Source organism: Caloenas nicobarica, chromosome 11 (genome assembly GCF_036013445.1).
Source record: "Caloenas nicobarica isolate bCalNic1 chromosome 11, bCalNic1.hap1, whole genome shotgun sequence".
NCBI lineage: Eukaryota > Metazoa > Chordata > Aves > Columbiformes > Columbidae > Caloenas > Caloenas nicobarica.
This window is the reverse complement of record NC_088255.1, coordinates 22,074,737-22,089,851: the sequence shown is the minus strand read 5'-3', so window position 1 is coordinate 22,089,851 and position 15,115 is coordinate 22,074,737. Positions and strand designations below refer to the sequence as shown.

The 15,115-nt window shown below is 46.4% G+C and overlaps 1 protein-coding gene across 2 annotated transcripts in view; it reads right to left on the bottom strand.

Annotated features, from left to right (window-relative positions):
* Positions 1-15,115, bottom strand: part of GRM7 (glutamate metabotropic receptor 7) — a 248,344-nt gene that overhangs the window by 147,023 nt on the left and 86,206 nt on the right. For both annotated transcript variants that reach the window (XM_065642466.1, XM_065642465.1), the window contains exon 2: positions 14,301-14,517. In XM_065642466.1, coding sequence (XP_065498538.1) covers positions 14,301-14,517 — 217 coding nt within the window. The remainder of the gene's footprint in view (positions 1-14,300; positions 14,518-15,115) is intronic.

Sequence of the window (15,115 nt, the reverse complement as noted above, 5' to 3'; positions counted from 1 at the left end):
TATTTTTCCTGCTAGGGAGGTTGTTGAAATTTCTCAGTAAAATCAAACGGCGACTACAAAACACGATGTTATCTTGCTTTGTTTATGTGCAGCGCGGGGCTGAAGCCAGGGAGGAGAGCGGCAGATGCCGAGCGTGGCTGCAGCTCCCGCTGGCCGCAGGGTGTGCTGCCGAGCTCGGAGACGCTCGGAAACCAGACGCTAATAAAACATCATAAGACATATTCCACTGAAAATTGGCAAGATGGTTATCTGGGGCTTCAATCACTACTTTACCTAGGGCTGCGCTCTGCTCCCGGCACGGCGACATCCTTTGGCATCCCCCAGTGCCCTGCTCAGCGCTAATAAAGTGACAAAGCCAGGTCTGGGGCTGCTGCGCTGGGACGTGCCCGGGGCTGCCGAGGCCACGGCAGCAGCTGCCGGGCGGGCAGGAGCCAGCGGCAGCCAACAGGTCGCTCGTGCAAGACATAAATTCTAATCAAGCGACCCATAACCCGGCAGAGCGCCGCACGCGCCCTTCGCTTTGCTCCCGGGCAGCTCGTGTGACCCTCGGCTCTGGGCACTTCGCCTCAGCATCGCCAAGGGCCTTGCACAAATAATAAAGCCCTTCAGCAGATTATTAGCTCCAGAGAAAATTAAAAAAAAAAAAAAAAAAGAAAAAAAAAAAGTTGCACTTCTCCAAAGCAGAATTTCTGTCGAAGAGGGCTTTGGCACAGTCCCAAGCTACAGCAACTGCACAGTCTCTCCCACTGCAAGCAACTGGTTTTGCTTTGGTTGGTTGGTTTTCAAGTGCTAGAGTGCCAATGATTTTTCCCTGTTTCCCAGTGAAATCTGAGGAAATGGCTAAAATCGCTTAGAAGATGTTATTTGTTCTCAAGTTAGATGAATGACTTTCTTGGATACCGAAGTTGCTGCTGCCCTTAATCCCGAATCTCAGAGGCAGTGACACGAATGCAAGGAAGGGAAGAAGAGGAGAGGGGACCAAGAACATGGTGTGGCGTTAGAAAGAAGTGGTGCTTTTAATGACTTCTGCAGTTCTCAAGGAGCAAGACTGTAAATTGCTGGACCGATCGCACTGTAACTCCAGCTCTTGGATTTGTTCTTGGAGTAGACTAAGGAAAAAAAAAAAATAAAGCAAAGAAACCTCAAGTGAAACAGCATTGTTTGCCAGAGCCTCAAGAGGCAGAAGACTAATAAAATTTTGGAAAGCATTCCAAAGTACTAATTGGTTTTTCAGTGCATCTTGCAGAGTGGTGGCATCGTGGGGCATCGGAGCGCGAAGGACCCAGAGAGGGGCTGCACCTCCCAGAGCTCGGCAGAGATTTTTCCAAAGCTCTTTATTTCAAGGAACAGCTCGTGTGCTACAGACTCTGGCTGCAATTCTGTGATGCTGCTGCTCCGTCTTCCTTCCTGATGTTAATAAATAAAAGTTACTTGATTACAGCAACTGGAGGTTTGAGAAGAGTTCTGGCTGTAATGAATATGCTGTGATTTCCTAAGAATGAAGAACACGAGAAATGAACCGCTTCAGGGAATTACTAAGAGCTAAAAACTCGAACCTGGGAATATCCAAGCTCGAATTCATCCTGGCTCGAGGTAAAGAGGACACTGTTCTTAGCACTCAGTGTGAGCTGGTGAAATAAGACCCATTTTGACACACAGATGTCCAAAGAAAACCTGCCTCACCCCAGCCTCCCAATGAACGCTCTCCTGGGATAACCCAGCGGCTCAGAGCAGTTATTTACCAAAGGCACAGCATCGCTCCGGGAGCACGGCTCCTCCCAGGGCTCTGCCTCTGACAAGACTCATCACGGTGCCGAGCTGCGTTTTTGGGGGCTGTCGGTCTCCCCCCGCACACGGACGCTGAGGCCACAACGCTGGGACGCAGGGATTCAAGGCCGGATTAGACTTCTGTGCATACAGAGCAATTGCATCTCCAGTCAATTGGAATGGAAACCACAAATGCTCGGTACCTCAGAAAACAACAACAACAACAACAAAAAAATCAAGGCGCTCAGATTGCTTTATATAGATTCAGGTGTCCAAGCATAAGACTTCAAAAGGCATTCGGTTTTGACTTTGAAATAGTCAGATATTAAAAACGCCCTCCCAAGGAAGAATAAAAGAAAGTTTTGCAAAAGGCACGAAGGCCACTTCTTAACCAGAGTCCACGTTATCCAGCAGTGATACACTAGCAGTATAATCTTAATTACCCAATAAAAGTTTTTAGACAATCTGTCTAGACTTTCTTTTGCCTGAATATAAAATCGGCTTTAAAAGAAATACATAAACAGCAATGAAAAGTCAATGAAAAGCTGCCAAAAAAAGCTTCCTGCTGTTTCACATCTGCACCCTGCACCCTTCTTGAAACACGATCATTTAAGTGAAATCCTTCATTTTTTAAGCAGAAAAGCTGCTATATTTGGCATTACTGCATTACAAGCTCACAGTCGGCTTCCCGACGTGGAACTTCACCGGAGGAGATGTCTCCTAAAAGCTCCGATTAGCACAGCTCCACATGGGCCTTCGTCTTGAGGAAGAGGAGTCGTTAGAAAAATCAGAACGGAGCACAGTCACATCCTGAGCGCGCACGGGGCGGGCCCGCTTGCTTTGAAATGCTCTTTGCACTGATGCAGCAATAGCAGCAAGAGAACAAAATGATTTGGAGAAAAGAAACATTAGGCTGGAAAAGGAACAAAATAGGGATATAAGACAGATAAACTGAGAGTTAAATAAAGGGTTGATTAGACATATGGATTAGTGAAATTAAGGGGAGAAACAAAATACATTCAGGGAATTAAAATATAATTTATCTTTAAGCAATACTTAAAGAGAGTATTTTCTAGATCACAGCCTGAGATAGCCACTTCCAGACTTCTGGCTCCTGGATAAAATCTTCCATTCTAAAGCAGCTACCTGAAGCGATTCCACACTTCATTTTTCACAGGACGCCACGTTCCCTATTCCAGGGCAGGGATGTGCTGGGACCCAGAGAAGCGGCTCAGCGGGCACCGGCACGGCGAGGATGCGGCTCTGGTGAGCAGCACCGGGACAGACAGACACCCCCAGAGCTCCGGAACAGGAGCAGCGACCGCATTCTTGTTTCTCCGATTTGCTCCCAGCCTCAGGCGGGTGTGCAGAGCAGCCCCAAGAGCTCGGAGCTGCTCGGCATCTCCGTTCAATCTTGCACTGGGCTGGTTGTGCCTCGAGGCAGGCGGCGAACGCCGGGACGGAGCTGGAATCCCGCGGGAACCGCGGATACACGCGTCACAGGCGGCAAACACAACGTCTGAGCATCTAATTTTGAAAATAACCCTAGACTGCGGCCGCCCGCTCCCCGTGTCCTCCCCCAGCCAAACAGCAGCCCGGGGAATGTTGTACGGACGCAGCTGCAGCGCGCGCTGCAGCGCCAGCATCACGTCCAATTCCAACCGCAAATGACAACCTGCCTGCTGGAGTGCCCTTCCTGTTACCCAGAGTTTCACCTGTTTCATCTCCATGTTTGCACAATGAAATATTAATACATGTTTAGTCTTTTTTTGATAATAAAATAATTGAATAGTTGGTGGATTGGTTTTTTTGGTTTTTTTTGTGGTTTTTTTTTTTTTTTTTTACCAACTCTTTTGTTATCAACAGGCCAAAAGCGACATAAACGGGGAGTAGTGAAAGCACCGCGATTCGCACAGGGAGCGACATCCGTGCTGATGGCAACACCTGCAGCATCGCGAGATCAGGAGCAGGGAGGGGTACTGTCACCATGAGGTTTTTGTTTAAATATTGGACATCGGTAAAATGTTAAAATAATGACAGCAAGCGAGATGGCCTCCTGATTCCTTATAGACTGAAAACGTATCAATCTCAAAACACCAAAGGGAAACAGAACAGCCCACCATATAAACTGTGTATATATATCTTCCCAATGTGTAAACCATTTAAAATGCCATATTGCAGTTCATCTTTTCAGCTCAGATATCTTGTTGAATATGCTAGAGCAAATAGTCCGGGTATTTCAAACACTGCTCTGATAAATAACTTTCCTAAGAACATGTAAGTAAAGAGTATAAACTCCACTGACCATCATTTACTACCCGCTGTGGTTTTGCAAAGCAGGGGCACGTACACCCGGTTCGAGTGACTTTCTCCTCTCATTGCTCTTTTTTCCTCCATGAGGGAGCTGGGCTGGGGAAGGCTCAGGGGAGGTTTTTGGCATGGCCAGAAGATCCCCAGCGATGCCCCAGATCCACCTTCCACGGGTGCGGAGGGTTCAGGCCGTTTGTCACCCGCTGTGACGAACTCGGCTCAGGAGCGAAGGAGGCTGGAGAGGGCACGAGATGGAAGAGGCATCTGAGAATTATTGACGTGCTGCTGCTCCCCCATGGCTATGAAAGCTGTTCTTTGCATTAGCACAAAGTGAAAAGGAACCGTGAAGTATGGAAGGTACAAGATGAGGCAATATTTTGTATTTCCTCCTGGGATGTAGGATTTCAGCGACAGAAACTGGAATAACTTACTGCAGTCTATTATATATTACCCTTCAGATGCAGAAATGCTTTTAGACCTGGTCCCAAATGACGTTCCAACAAATTCATCCTACTTTGCAAACCAGACATATCCCATGGGAAAATCTCAGTGTAATCACAATATTTCTGTTTTCCGTGGGGAAAGTCAAAATGACGGCAGGGGCTTCCTCTGCAGAAGGTTTCTTATGAAATGCATTTTATTCCTTCAGGAAAACTGACAGGTTGCTTCGCACCACACGCTGGAATCGGCACCGGGGTGAGACGGGAGCGGGATTTGCGGGTAGGGAAACGGCGTCGTGAGGAGCAGAGGCACCGGGTGCCATCGTCCGGGCAGAAAAAATGGCCTTGGGAAAGAAGTTCTACCTTATCTTCCAGAAGTTTTAAGGTTTTGCAATCAAAGTCACTTCTGCTTCTGAAATCATTAAATGTTTTTGGTGAAACAAATGTGATTTTCTAGCCCGCTCTCTATGGCAAGTCTTCTTTACCCATGGATATTTTCCCTGCCGTGGTTCAGTCTTTCCAGACCCAGCCACTTCTATCAACCTTCCCTTTATGGCTTTTCGTCTCTCCTCCTAAGCCTCATACCTGTCTTGCTATTTCTAGACTTGTTCCTTCCTTTTATCGCTCAGTAAATCCGAACTTTCTCCTTTCCCCCGCTCCTCCCCAAAACCACACCAGCTTTTGCACTTCACTAGGACCTTCACCTCAAGCTTCCTAATGCCCATTAACAAACTTTTTATCCCTTTCCCTAATATTTCCACCACTGCTTAAGAAAATTTCTATTCTTCCCAGCAGAAGATGGACACAGAACAAACGCAAATGCTCTTGCTTCAGTTCTGCTCCGTACTGCTGCCCTTACCAAGAGGAACGTATTACCCTGGAGATGCAGAAAACCTTTTAAAGAACAAATGAAAAAAACTGCATCGGGATGACTAAGTTACTGAATCTGTGTCAAAAAAACTTCTTCACTTCTGCATCACAGGGCACGCACACCGCAAAATGCAGGAGCATTCCCCAGGGATGTCCAACCTCACAGGTAAAAATAAAGGCTCAACAATACACGGCCCTGCTTTGAAATAACAAGGACTTAACCAATCACTGGTTTTCAGTTGATCCACACGATCCTTTTCACATAGCCACAAAAGCAATGTTTGATTAAATTTTGGGGTAACATTTTTAAAGGATGCTAGCAGTTATTTGTTTAGTAACAAGAATTGCCTGTTCCAATTTTATTCTGTCCTTGAAATGCAATCTCCAAATGTTCAATAAATGCCATAAAAAGCCCGATATTTATCATTAAAGTGACTTATGCTACAGCTGTGACAGCAGCCTGTTATGGCTACCCAATAATACTTTGCCAAACCCAGCCATGTGAGATCATTCGGGGGTACAGAGTGCAAGTTTCTGCATCTATCAGCTTGGAACTGCTCTCGGATTTCACATAAGCAGATGCGAAGGTAATCATAATGTCATATCCTTACCGCCTTCCTTCTCCTCAAACTCTATTTTATTGATTTTTCATGAGTCTATTTGAGCAGGAGGAATTACTCAGAGCCCCGCTAGTCTCATCGCGGAATTTTAACGGCATTTGGGCAGATGGGCTTGTGGTGCTGCAGCGCTCCCAGGTACGAACCTGTTCCTAACGCCCATCACTGCTGCCCTAAGATCGTAAGAACCCCATAAATCTGCACCGGGTATTTATCTTCAAACGATGACAACAAAATAGGAAAATACATATATCACATACATATCAATGACAGGATTTTTTTTTTTTTAATTCTTTAACGACATGCTGCTATTTGGTGCCTACGCTCCCTGTGTGCTCGACAAACAGATGTTTCCAAAGGGCAACTGGGATCCCATCGCTCCTCGTTACCGCAGAGGGAACGGAGCCAACTCACTCCGGACATCTGGTGTGTCTTAGGTAGGAAGATGCCTGGTTAAAGAGAAGAAGATTTGCATTCACAACGTGGTGATAACCTAAACATACAGGCAGATGCTTGAGGGTTTCTCAGCGTCTAAGCCAGGCACCTGATGCGTTTTACCCAATATCCCGAGGAAGTCAAAAGCCCGACCATCACCTTACGGACATCACCCGCTCACTCCTCTGAACGACATCGCTTCGCACCGCTTACTAAAAAAGCCACAGCAGCGTCGACCACACACACCGAGTAACAGATTTACTTTGCGGGGATGCACTTTGCCTTTTCTTTTCCACTATCAGAAGTATACTGTTCAACTTTAAATGTGACCCAAAACACGCCCGAGGATCAAGTCCAGTGCATCATCTACTAGATCAGTTACAATTAAAAGAAAATCCTATTAAGCCTTTTAAACCTGACAGACTGCAGCACACAAGTTGGTATGACTTTAGAAAGCCATTTTTCTGGACTTTTTTCTGAAATGACTAAACATCTGTTATTTGACAAAACATAGCAAGGAAAATAATAGATTCCCTAACATTGTTGTTTAACATAACATCACTGAACAGCAACAGGGACAGACGCATGAATATTTGAGAAAAACAGAAAAATAGAAACCACTTGAAGTGCTCGGATATAAATGACTTGATTTCATTAGTGGTTTATACGTTTATTTTTGCTATATTTGATCCAGACAATGGGCCGTCAAGTAAATGACCAAAGGCCATTCCCATCGGAAATATAATTGTTTGCCACAGGCAAAGACAAAGGCGCAGCCTCTGCACCTGAGACACAGCCTGAACACCACGGGACAACGCCTGCTTTTCTTAGGCTGGGTTTTGGGCTGCACTTCAAAAACATATTTATAGAGCAATCTGTTAGAACGTAAGCTCAGCTGTTTGCTCCGAGATACTACAGAGGTTTCTGCCCCTTGGGTCACGGCAGAGGAAGATCCAATGAACACTCTGCAAAACGCTGTTCCTTCAGCTAAATAAACGTCATGGATAGTGGACAGGACACCACCTCAGCCCTTCTGCTTCCAAACAATGACTCATTCAAAGGAACATCTGAGCAGTGCCTCTGTTCAAAGTTGGGTTCTGTCAGCAGCCACAAAGAGGAGAAATTACAGATCATAAATTCTGGGCATCGCTGGATGACGTGTGATATCACCCATTGCCAGTGTGCTGTGCAAAGCTTCACTAATAAATTCTATTTGTTATTTATCAACATAGTTCGGTGAAATCTTTGCCCACCACAGTGCATCGTAGTGACGCCACTAACTTTTTCACCTTCCTTTCTCATTTTTTGGCTTCTTTTAACCTTGTGTTATGCTGTAACGTGACTGCTCATTGTTATGAGTATTCTAAACCCATTCAGTAGGGCTTTAATGGATCAAGAGAGGGAAAAAAAAAAAAAAAAAAAGAGATGTTTCATTAACATCAGAATGTAAGACAAAAAAGGAAAGCATGATTTTCTACTTGGCAATAGGAACCAGTATCCTGTTTGAAATGTACAGGCAGAACAGTCTCCTCTCTCTTCTTGAAACAGAGTTGTACAACTCCCTTGCAGCAATGATTTAACTCTCTCATGTTATCAGCACTAATTTGTGCTAATGCAATTCCCCACAGACAGCAGAAAAATGAAGTTCTAGTACAAAAACGCAGATTCGGGATCATAGCAGGCAGTGAACAGAGGTACAGGAGCCCAGGGACACGCTGTGTGAATCGCTGGGGGAGCAGCTCCTGCCTTTAAAAGCACGGAACGAGAGCACCATATAACGATATACCGCACTGAGGATGTCACAGACAGCACCACGAGATGGTTCAAATCAACAAAAACCCGAATCAAAACATTCAGATCTTCTTAGAAACACAAGTCAGGGTAGAAAACAAATATCAAAGCTCTAGGAAAAGCTGTCATATACTCACATTTAGGTGGCTAAAGAGGTTTAAAACAGTCTTTGCTACCAATAACAAACCCATAGAAAATATTTTCCGTAGGAGGTATTTAATTATATATAGCTAATTCTAAGGATACAATGCATTACGAGATTATACTAATTGTTGCACAGGTTACGATGGCATGGAAAAAAGTGATTAATCTGATTTTGGTGGAGTGACATTTGCTAGACATGGGGGCAACATGTCTCCTACAGGTATGCACATCTGTGTGCACACATGGTTTTTCCTAGCAAATATAAAACTGGGAAAAACAAGAGAAAAAGGAAATTCAAGTTTAAATAGCAGGATAGAAAAGAAATACTGTTCAGTATCACTGCTGGAAAAAAATTCTACTTATGAGGGTCAGAAGGAGGATTCATGATTTCAGGGGTCTCTGCCCTGACAATGAGAGTTTGTTGACGTTTCTTCTGTTTCTCAGGGAATTCAGCTCCTGCAGCTTGTGCATCTCGGCCGTCCCGGCCACATGCAGATGTTCCAACCACCCGGAACAGCTGGCGGAGCAGTGCCCAAGGATCGCGGGGACGGAAGAACTAAAGAAATGAAGATTTCAAAAATGTCTTCAGCCAAAGAAAGAGAAAAGAAGATAAAGAGACTGTTGCAAGTGCTGTGCTTCCTATGTCAAAGTGGATTAAAGTTTATTCTGCTTTTTTGTTCCATAAAGGTGATGATAGCCTTTTAACAAACATGACACCGCAACTAAAAGTCTTCAGAAGAAACTTCGGTGTGTATAATCACACCAGCACGCTGGTACAAGAGCTTTAATCCTTTTTTTCCCCATGCCTTTAGTACACAGAGAAAGCAGACACGCTTTTCCAGAATTTTTCTTCTCTTGTCCTTCCAAATGGTTGAGAACATCATCGTCTACACTAATTAATGCTTAGTTTGTGAATTAAGATACTGTGTTACTGACGCGCTGCTCTGTACAACACCACGGGTCTAGTCCGTGCAAACACGCAGAACTGCGCCCCACACCAGCCTGGCTGAGCGGAAATACCGATCTGTGGGCTGCAGTTGGACAAGGGAGCTCTGGGAAGGCAGAAGACAGAGGTGGAGGCTGCAGAGCGGGGCTGGCGGCGCCGAGCAGCCCCCTCCACCGCCACACGGGCGGCAGCCGCCGAGCGAGCGCCAACGTCTCCCCGCGCCAAGCGGCCAGTGTCCCCATCCGTGAAAACGGGGGGTTTTCAGAGCGAAAAAAGCTGCATAAATGCATGCCAGATCTTTCAGTTATCTGTTAGGAGGCATTGAAGTGGTCTTTTGCTAACGACTTCAATATATATATTTCTTACAGATAGCAATTAACCTTCTGGTACAGATTAATCTTTAAAAAAAAAAAAAATCAAAGATGAATTAATCTTTGAAATTTAAGTATTCGCTAGTTTCATTAATAATCTGAAATTGTCCTTTAGATTTTCCATAATTAGACCATTCCCCTTATTTATTAATCCCACAGACTGCAGAGCATGTTTCAAATCTTCATCTCCTGCCACAATGACATATTCAAACTTGCTTGAAGTACTCATAATAAAAGTCACTTTGTGAAGAGTTATTAACTCAAAGGATCAAGCAAAGTCTTTATATACTAAAGCACATTTGAAAACTAAGCAAGGATAGCGCTTTCTACTCATCCTCACAATTCCTAAGATCTTGGCTGAATCAGAAACAAGTTTGGATAAAACACTGAATTTAAGATAATTAGCTGCTACAGATTCGAGGCCAAAGATAATAAACGTGCTGGTACCTCTGGACTAAACCCCTTTTCCTGCCAAAAACCCTTGATTATGAGATACAAAGCAATTGTCTGGGAGCTAATACTGACTGCTGATTGCCGGAGCGTCTCAAACTTTGACTAATTACCGTGTTGCAGCTCCTGGAGCAGCGCGGGGTCGCCGGGGGCCGCGTTGGGCAGGACCTGCCCTGCCCCCCCTGCTGCGTTCTGCTCGCAAAAGGGGTCCCAGGGCAGGACCCACAGCAGCTCCGACACCCCCGCGGCCGGGAAAGCTCCCAAACAGCCACTGCTAAAGAGAATCACACAATTACAGGCTGGTGGGGTTGCAGGAGCTCTGCAGATCCCCCAGCCCGGCCCCCCAGCTCACGCAGGGTCACAGAGCAGATCGCACAGGTCGGTCCAGGGGGTTTGAATGTCTCAGAGGAGGAGACTCCACAATGTCTCTGGGCAGCCTGGGCCAGGCTCTGGCACCTCCCAGCAAAGAAGTTTCTCCCCGTGTTCAGATGGACCCTCCCGTGTTTCAGTCTGTGCCCGTTGCCCCTCACCCTGGCGTTGGGCACCACTGAACAGAGTCTGCTCCATCCTCTGACACCCACCCTGAGATATCGATCCCATTGATCAGATCCCTCTCAGCTTCTCTTCTGCAGCTCAGCAGCCCCAGCGCTCTCAGTCTCTCCTCGTACAAAGATGCTCCAGACCCCTCAGCATCTTCATAGCCCTTGCTGGGCTCTCTCCAGTAATTCCTTGTGCTCCTGAAATGGGGGAGCCCAGAACTACCCCTGCACCCATTGCAGTCCCCCACTCGCTTTTTTCCTCACTCGCCCGCCGGGTGTGGGACCGGGGAGCAGCAGCTCTGCCCGCACCTGCCGGGGCTTCCGCAGCGCCCGCCCAGCCCGGCTGCGTCCTGCTCGCGGCAGGTGGCGGCGGCCACCCAGCCCTGCACGGGACCAAAGCCCAAACACGGGAATTACGTGGACAGCGCTTTGTGCATTGCACAGCTCCACCTGATGAACACCCCGTGTTTTAGCTAAGTGCAAATGAGGTAACGCGCGCCTGACCGCTTAAACCCCAATCCTGCCCTCCCGCCCCCGCGTCCCCATCCCCGCAGGGAGCGCTGAGCACGCCCTGGAGCTGGGCAGCACCGGCACTCACAGCCCTGATTCCACAAGAGTTGGGTCTTTTGACTACGGAAAAAACTTCCTCCCGCTGCTGTTGCATTTCTCTTGCTTCTGGCAGGAGCTTTCTAATCGGCCTGAGTTCTGACTGGCGCCCCAAGCACCACGTTCATCTACTCGCAGGATCCTCACGAGTGAGTCCCCATCCCAGCACACATCGCCATGCTCGATGGCTTTTGCAAAGATAACTACACACCTCGGCCAGGACGCATGTGTTTGGAGCCATTTAACTCTGTTTAATACTTGAAGTGCGCTGATCTTGGTAATACTTCTCTATTTTGTGAAACTTTCTGTCTCTTCTGTTCCTCATTAGAGACGACCGTTCACTTCACACGTTCACGCATGAGGCTCTTGACCACTCCAAGGGGTTTGAATAGATGTATGAAGGAGCCCCACAGCCACGGGTCAGTAAGATTATTGCTGCTTATTGCTCTTTCCAAACCCTGACGTTACAGCCTGGTTAACCATGTCTTTTGCACGCGGTGTCCCCAGGGAGCCACAGCCATGTCAGGTACCAGGACAACCCCCCCAACCGCTGCACCCTCAATGCTGTCTCGCCCAGAGCGGGGGCAAATATTGCAACGCGACCCCCCGAAACAGCACGTGGGAGATGGTCACGAGCGATCCCCAAAGGGACAAGGTGCCATCTCCACGGAGGGGATCGAGGTCAGGACCTCTATCTCCAGGCAGCACTGCTCCGTTACTTATCTAGACAACAGGATCTTCTGACACTCCCCAGGGTTTTTAAAAGCCAGGGGACTTGTTGACAGGTATTAAATCCCCTCAGAACTTCACACAAGCTTTATCTGTCTAACATAAAAAAATTCAGCACAGCCCTAAGAAGAAAAAGCAGCTGCACTGAACTGGAGGCATTGCCGGGGATCGGATTATTCCCGTTTCCAGACAGGACAGGCTGCGTATATGACAGAAAGTTTATGCACTATCCCTGTTAGCATCTTAATCTTGTAGGTGTGACCTGTATCACCCTGCATGCGAAGCTGTTTTAAGCAGGGTTTTCTTTTGGTCTTATGCTTTATTTTTTAATGAAGGACATTGAATTACATGTTGGCTACATGAACAGCTCCTATCATTAATTTAATTCTACAGAAAGTCTATAAAATGATACAGTATTATTCAGCTAGAGTTTGCCCTTGACATAGAGAACACATTTCTGGTATGATTTTGCAACAGTGGATATTTGCAAATAAAGTCAATTTTAAATTATAATGAGCACTGAAATTTGCCACTTCCTGTGGTATTAAATCCAAACCCATTTTCTTTAATTCCACATAAATATGCATCCAAACGAACAGATAGATTTATGCAAATGTAAGTTCCTCCTGTGACACCGACATAACGCAGCAATTCTGGATTCCCCCCTCTAAAGCCCCTTTGCTGTAGCACAGCCGCTCGGTGCTGCTGCTGGGGGACCCAGCGCTCGGGAGCTGACGCTCCCCGGCAGGCAGCGCTTTGCAAAACCGGAGCGGCTGCTGTGGAACCGGCTGCTGTGGAACCGGCTGCCGTGGAACCGGCTGCTGTGGAACCGGCTGCTGTGGAACCGGCTGACGGAAACCCCGACGGCTGCTCCCGAGCTCGCCTGTCCCACCCCAGCCCTTCCGCTCATGCACTCACCAGCCTGGCTGCTGAGCTCTGTAATTCAGTAAGCGAATCGTGGGTTGCGTTATGCTGTTTGTATTTAACACAGCAGGGTGGAGGATCTGCGAGTTCATTTTGGGAATACGATAAAGCTTATCTTTGTGCAATGATGACGGGTTCCTGATCAGGATTCATAGAATCATTTTGGTTGGAAAAGACCTTTAAAATCATCTACTCCAACTGCTAGCTAACCCAACACTGTCAAGCCCACCTTTAGTCTAAAACATGTCCCCAAGAACCTCACCTACACATCTTCTATCATCATATCCTTCTGGAGATGGGCCTTGCATGTATCACAACAACAAATGAGAACTGCTGCTTATTTTTCCTTACCAGTACAGGAATCAGCTTCAAATATCTAAACTTCCAGACCTTGGCAAGTCTGGATTACAAATCAGCTTGCCATGGATTTATTCCTGTATCCCTTGAAGTGCCATCTCAAGTCCTCCTATGTTCTGGGGTCCCTGGGGATACTTAGAATAACTTACCCTGGAGACTAAGTTACGTGGAGAATGGCGTGAGCACAGTGACACAGTGGTCACACCTTTGGGACAGGTCTGCTCTGTTTTGCACCCGGACAGGAAAACAGGCTGTGAAATTGGAGATTTCTGACAACCAAATCACGGCAGCTTGACTCGATACCAAAAACCTGAGCCAGCGCAAGACACAGCATCTCCCTGTCCTTGGGAACATCTCGCACTGACAATGACAACGTCCAACAGAGTTCGGCCGTACTGGGACACCACTAAACGAAACCAGTAACGTGCAAAACGTGATGCATCCCACCAAAGGTCTGATGGGCCTCACACCGCACCACTGAGTTGCTCCCTCCCTAACCCAGCCCAGTAATCTTTGAGCCTTCGAGAGAAAGATTATGAATTCTCTGAGCAGCATCGGTCAGGAGACACGCGACAGCAAAGCAATACAAATCAGGCAGCGATCTGCAAGCGAACAGCAACAGCGCAACGCAGTCCATGTCTGGTAACAAGCAGTCATCACACAATTTCTAGCTGTGGAGAGATAAAAGCCCAGCATTTTAAAGTCTGTCTTCTACCCACGTCAACAAAATATAATGCTGTCCAGTGGAACAGCAGGAGCTTGATAAGACTCAAGGTTTTCTTTTTGCTCCAGGAATGCTTGAAAACCACTAAGGTTTCAAACTCTGTGAAACTCCATAAGCAGTTTAGGAATGAGAGGATCTAGGAGCCACGACAGAGGCATTGCAAAGAACTGGAGCACCCTTAGAATCAAAGATATGTTCTAGAAAAATAATATAACATTTGGTACAAAATAACATTCATTACTTCTATAGCGTTTTCTGGAGGGAGGATGGCGTTGCCTACCTGCCTCTCTGGAAATTTGCATGAAGGACTCGACTCCTTTTTCTCCATAATTCCCTTCAGATGCCAAAGTGGACACATAATTCCATCCCAAAGCTTTCACAATGTCCACCATTGCTTGTGCTTGGAAGGAATCTGGAGGAACCACACGTGAGAAGAAATCATAGCGCCTGTCATCACTCAACTCTGGTGCAGTTGAGGCATAACTGATTTGTGGGATCTGTAGAAAAAAATAATTTCTGATAAATATACATATTCATATACTCATTGCACTTCTTGCAGCAGTTGGCTAAAGCAGTTAGCTTCAGCTGAGCCTCAGTTTGTCTTCATTTTATCCATCTATATTTCTCCACCGTATTCCTTTACAACGTAAAAGTCAAAGAAACAAACTTTTTCATTGACTTCAAGTCACACACAAAAAAAATCATTTATCATTTGCAAACAACTGTATATCTGCACATTCATAATTTCTCCCTTTCAGGCAACTTTAATCAAATGCAGACACAAACCATTTTTCTCACTATGTCCTTTTTATTCGTGTTCTGGTGTTACTAGCATCAGGTCATTTGGGATCCTGAATGCAACCCAGTTTCCAGCCACATCTGTCACCGCTGGCTGAAACCAGAAGGAGCCTTCAGCAGGTTTTGGGGATGAAGTTCTTAAACATCAAGCTGCAACTCTAGATTTTAACAGAATGATGTTAGTTTTTGATTCTTCCTGATGAAGAACAGTCGTGAGGGTTGCTGAGCATGGACATCCCTGTCCCACAAAGACAACCCGGTCGCGATTCAGCTGTGTCCTAAGCTTCCGCCTGCCCG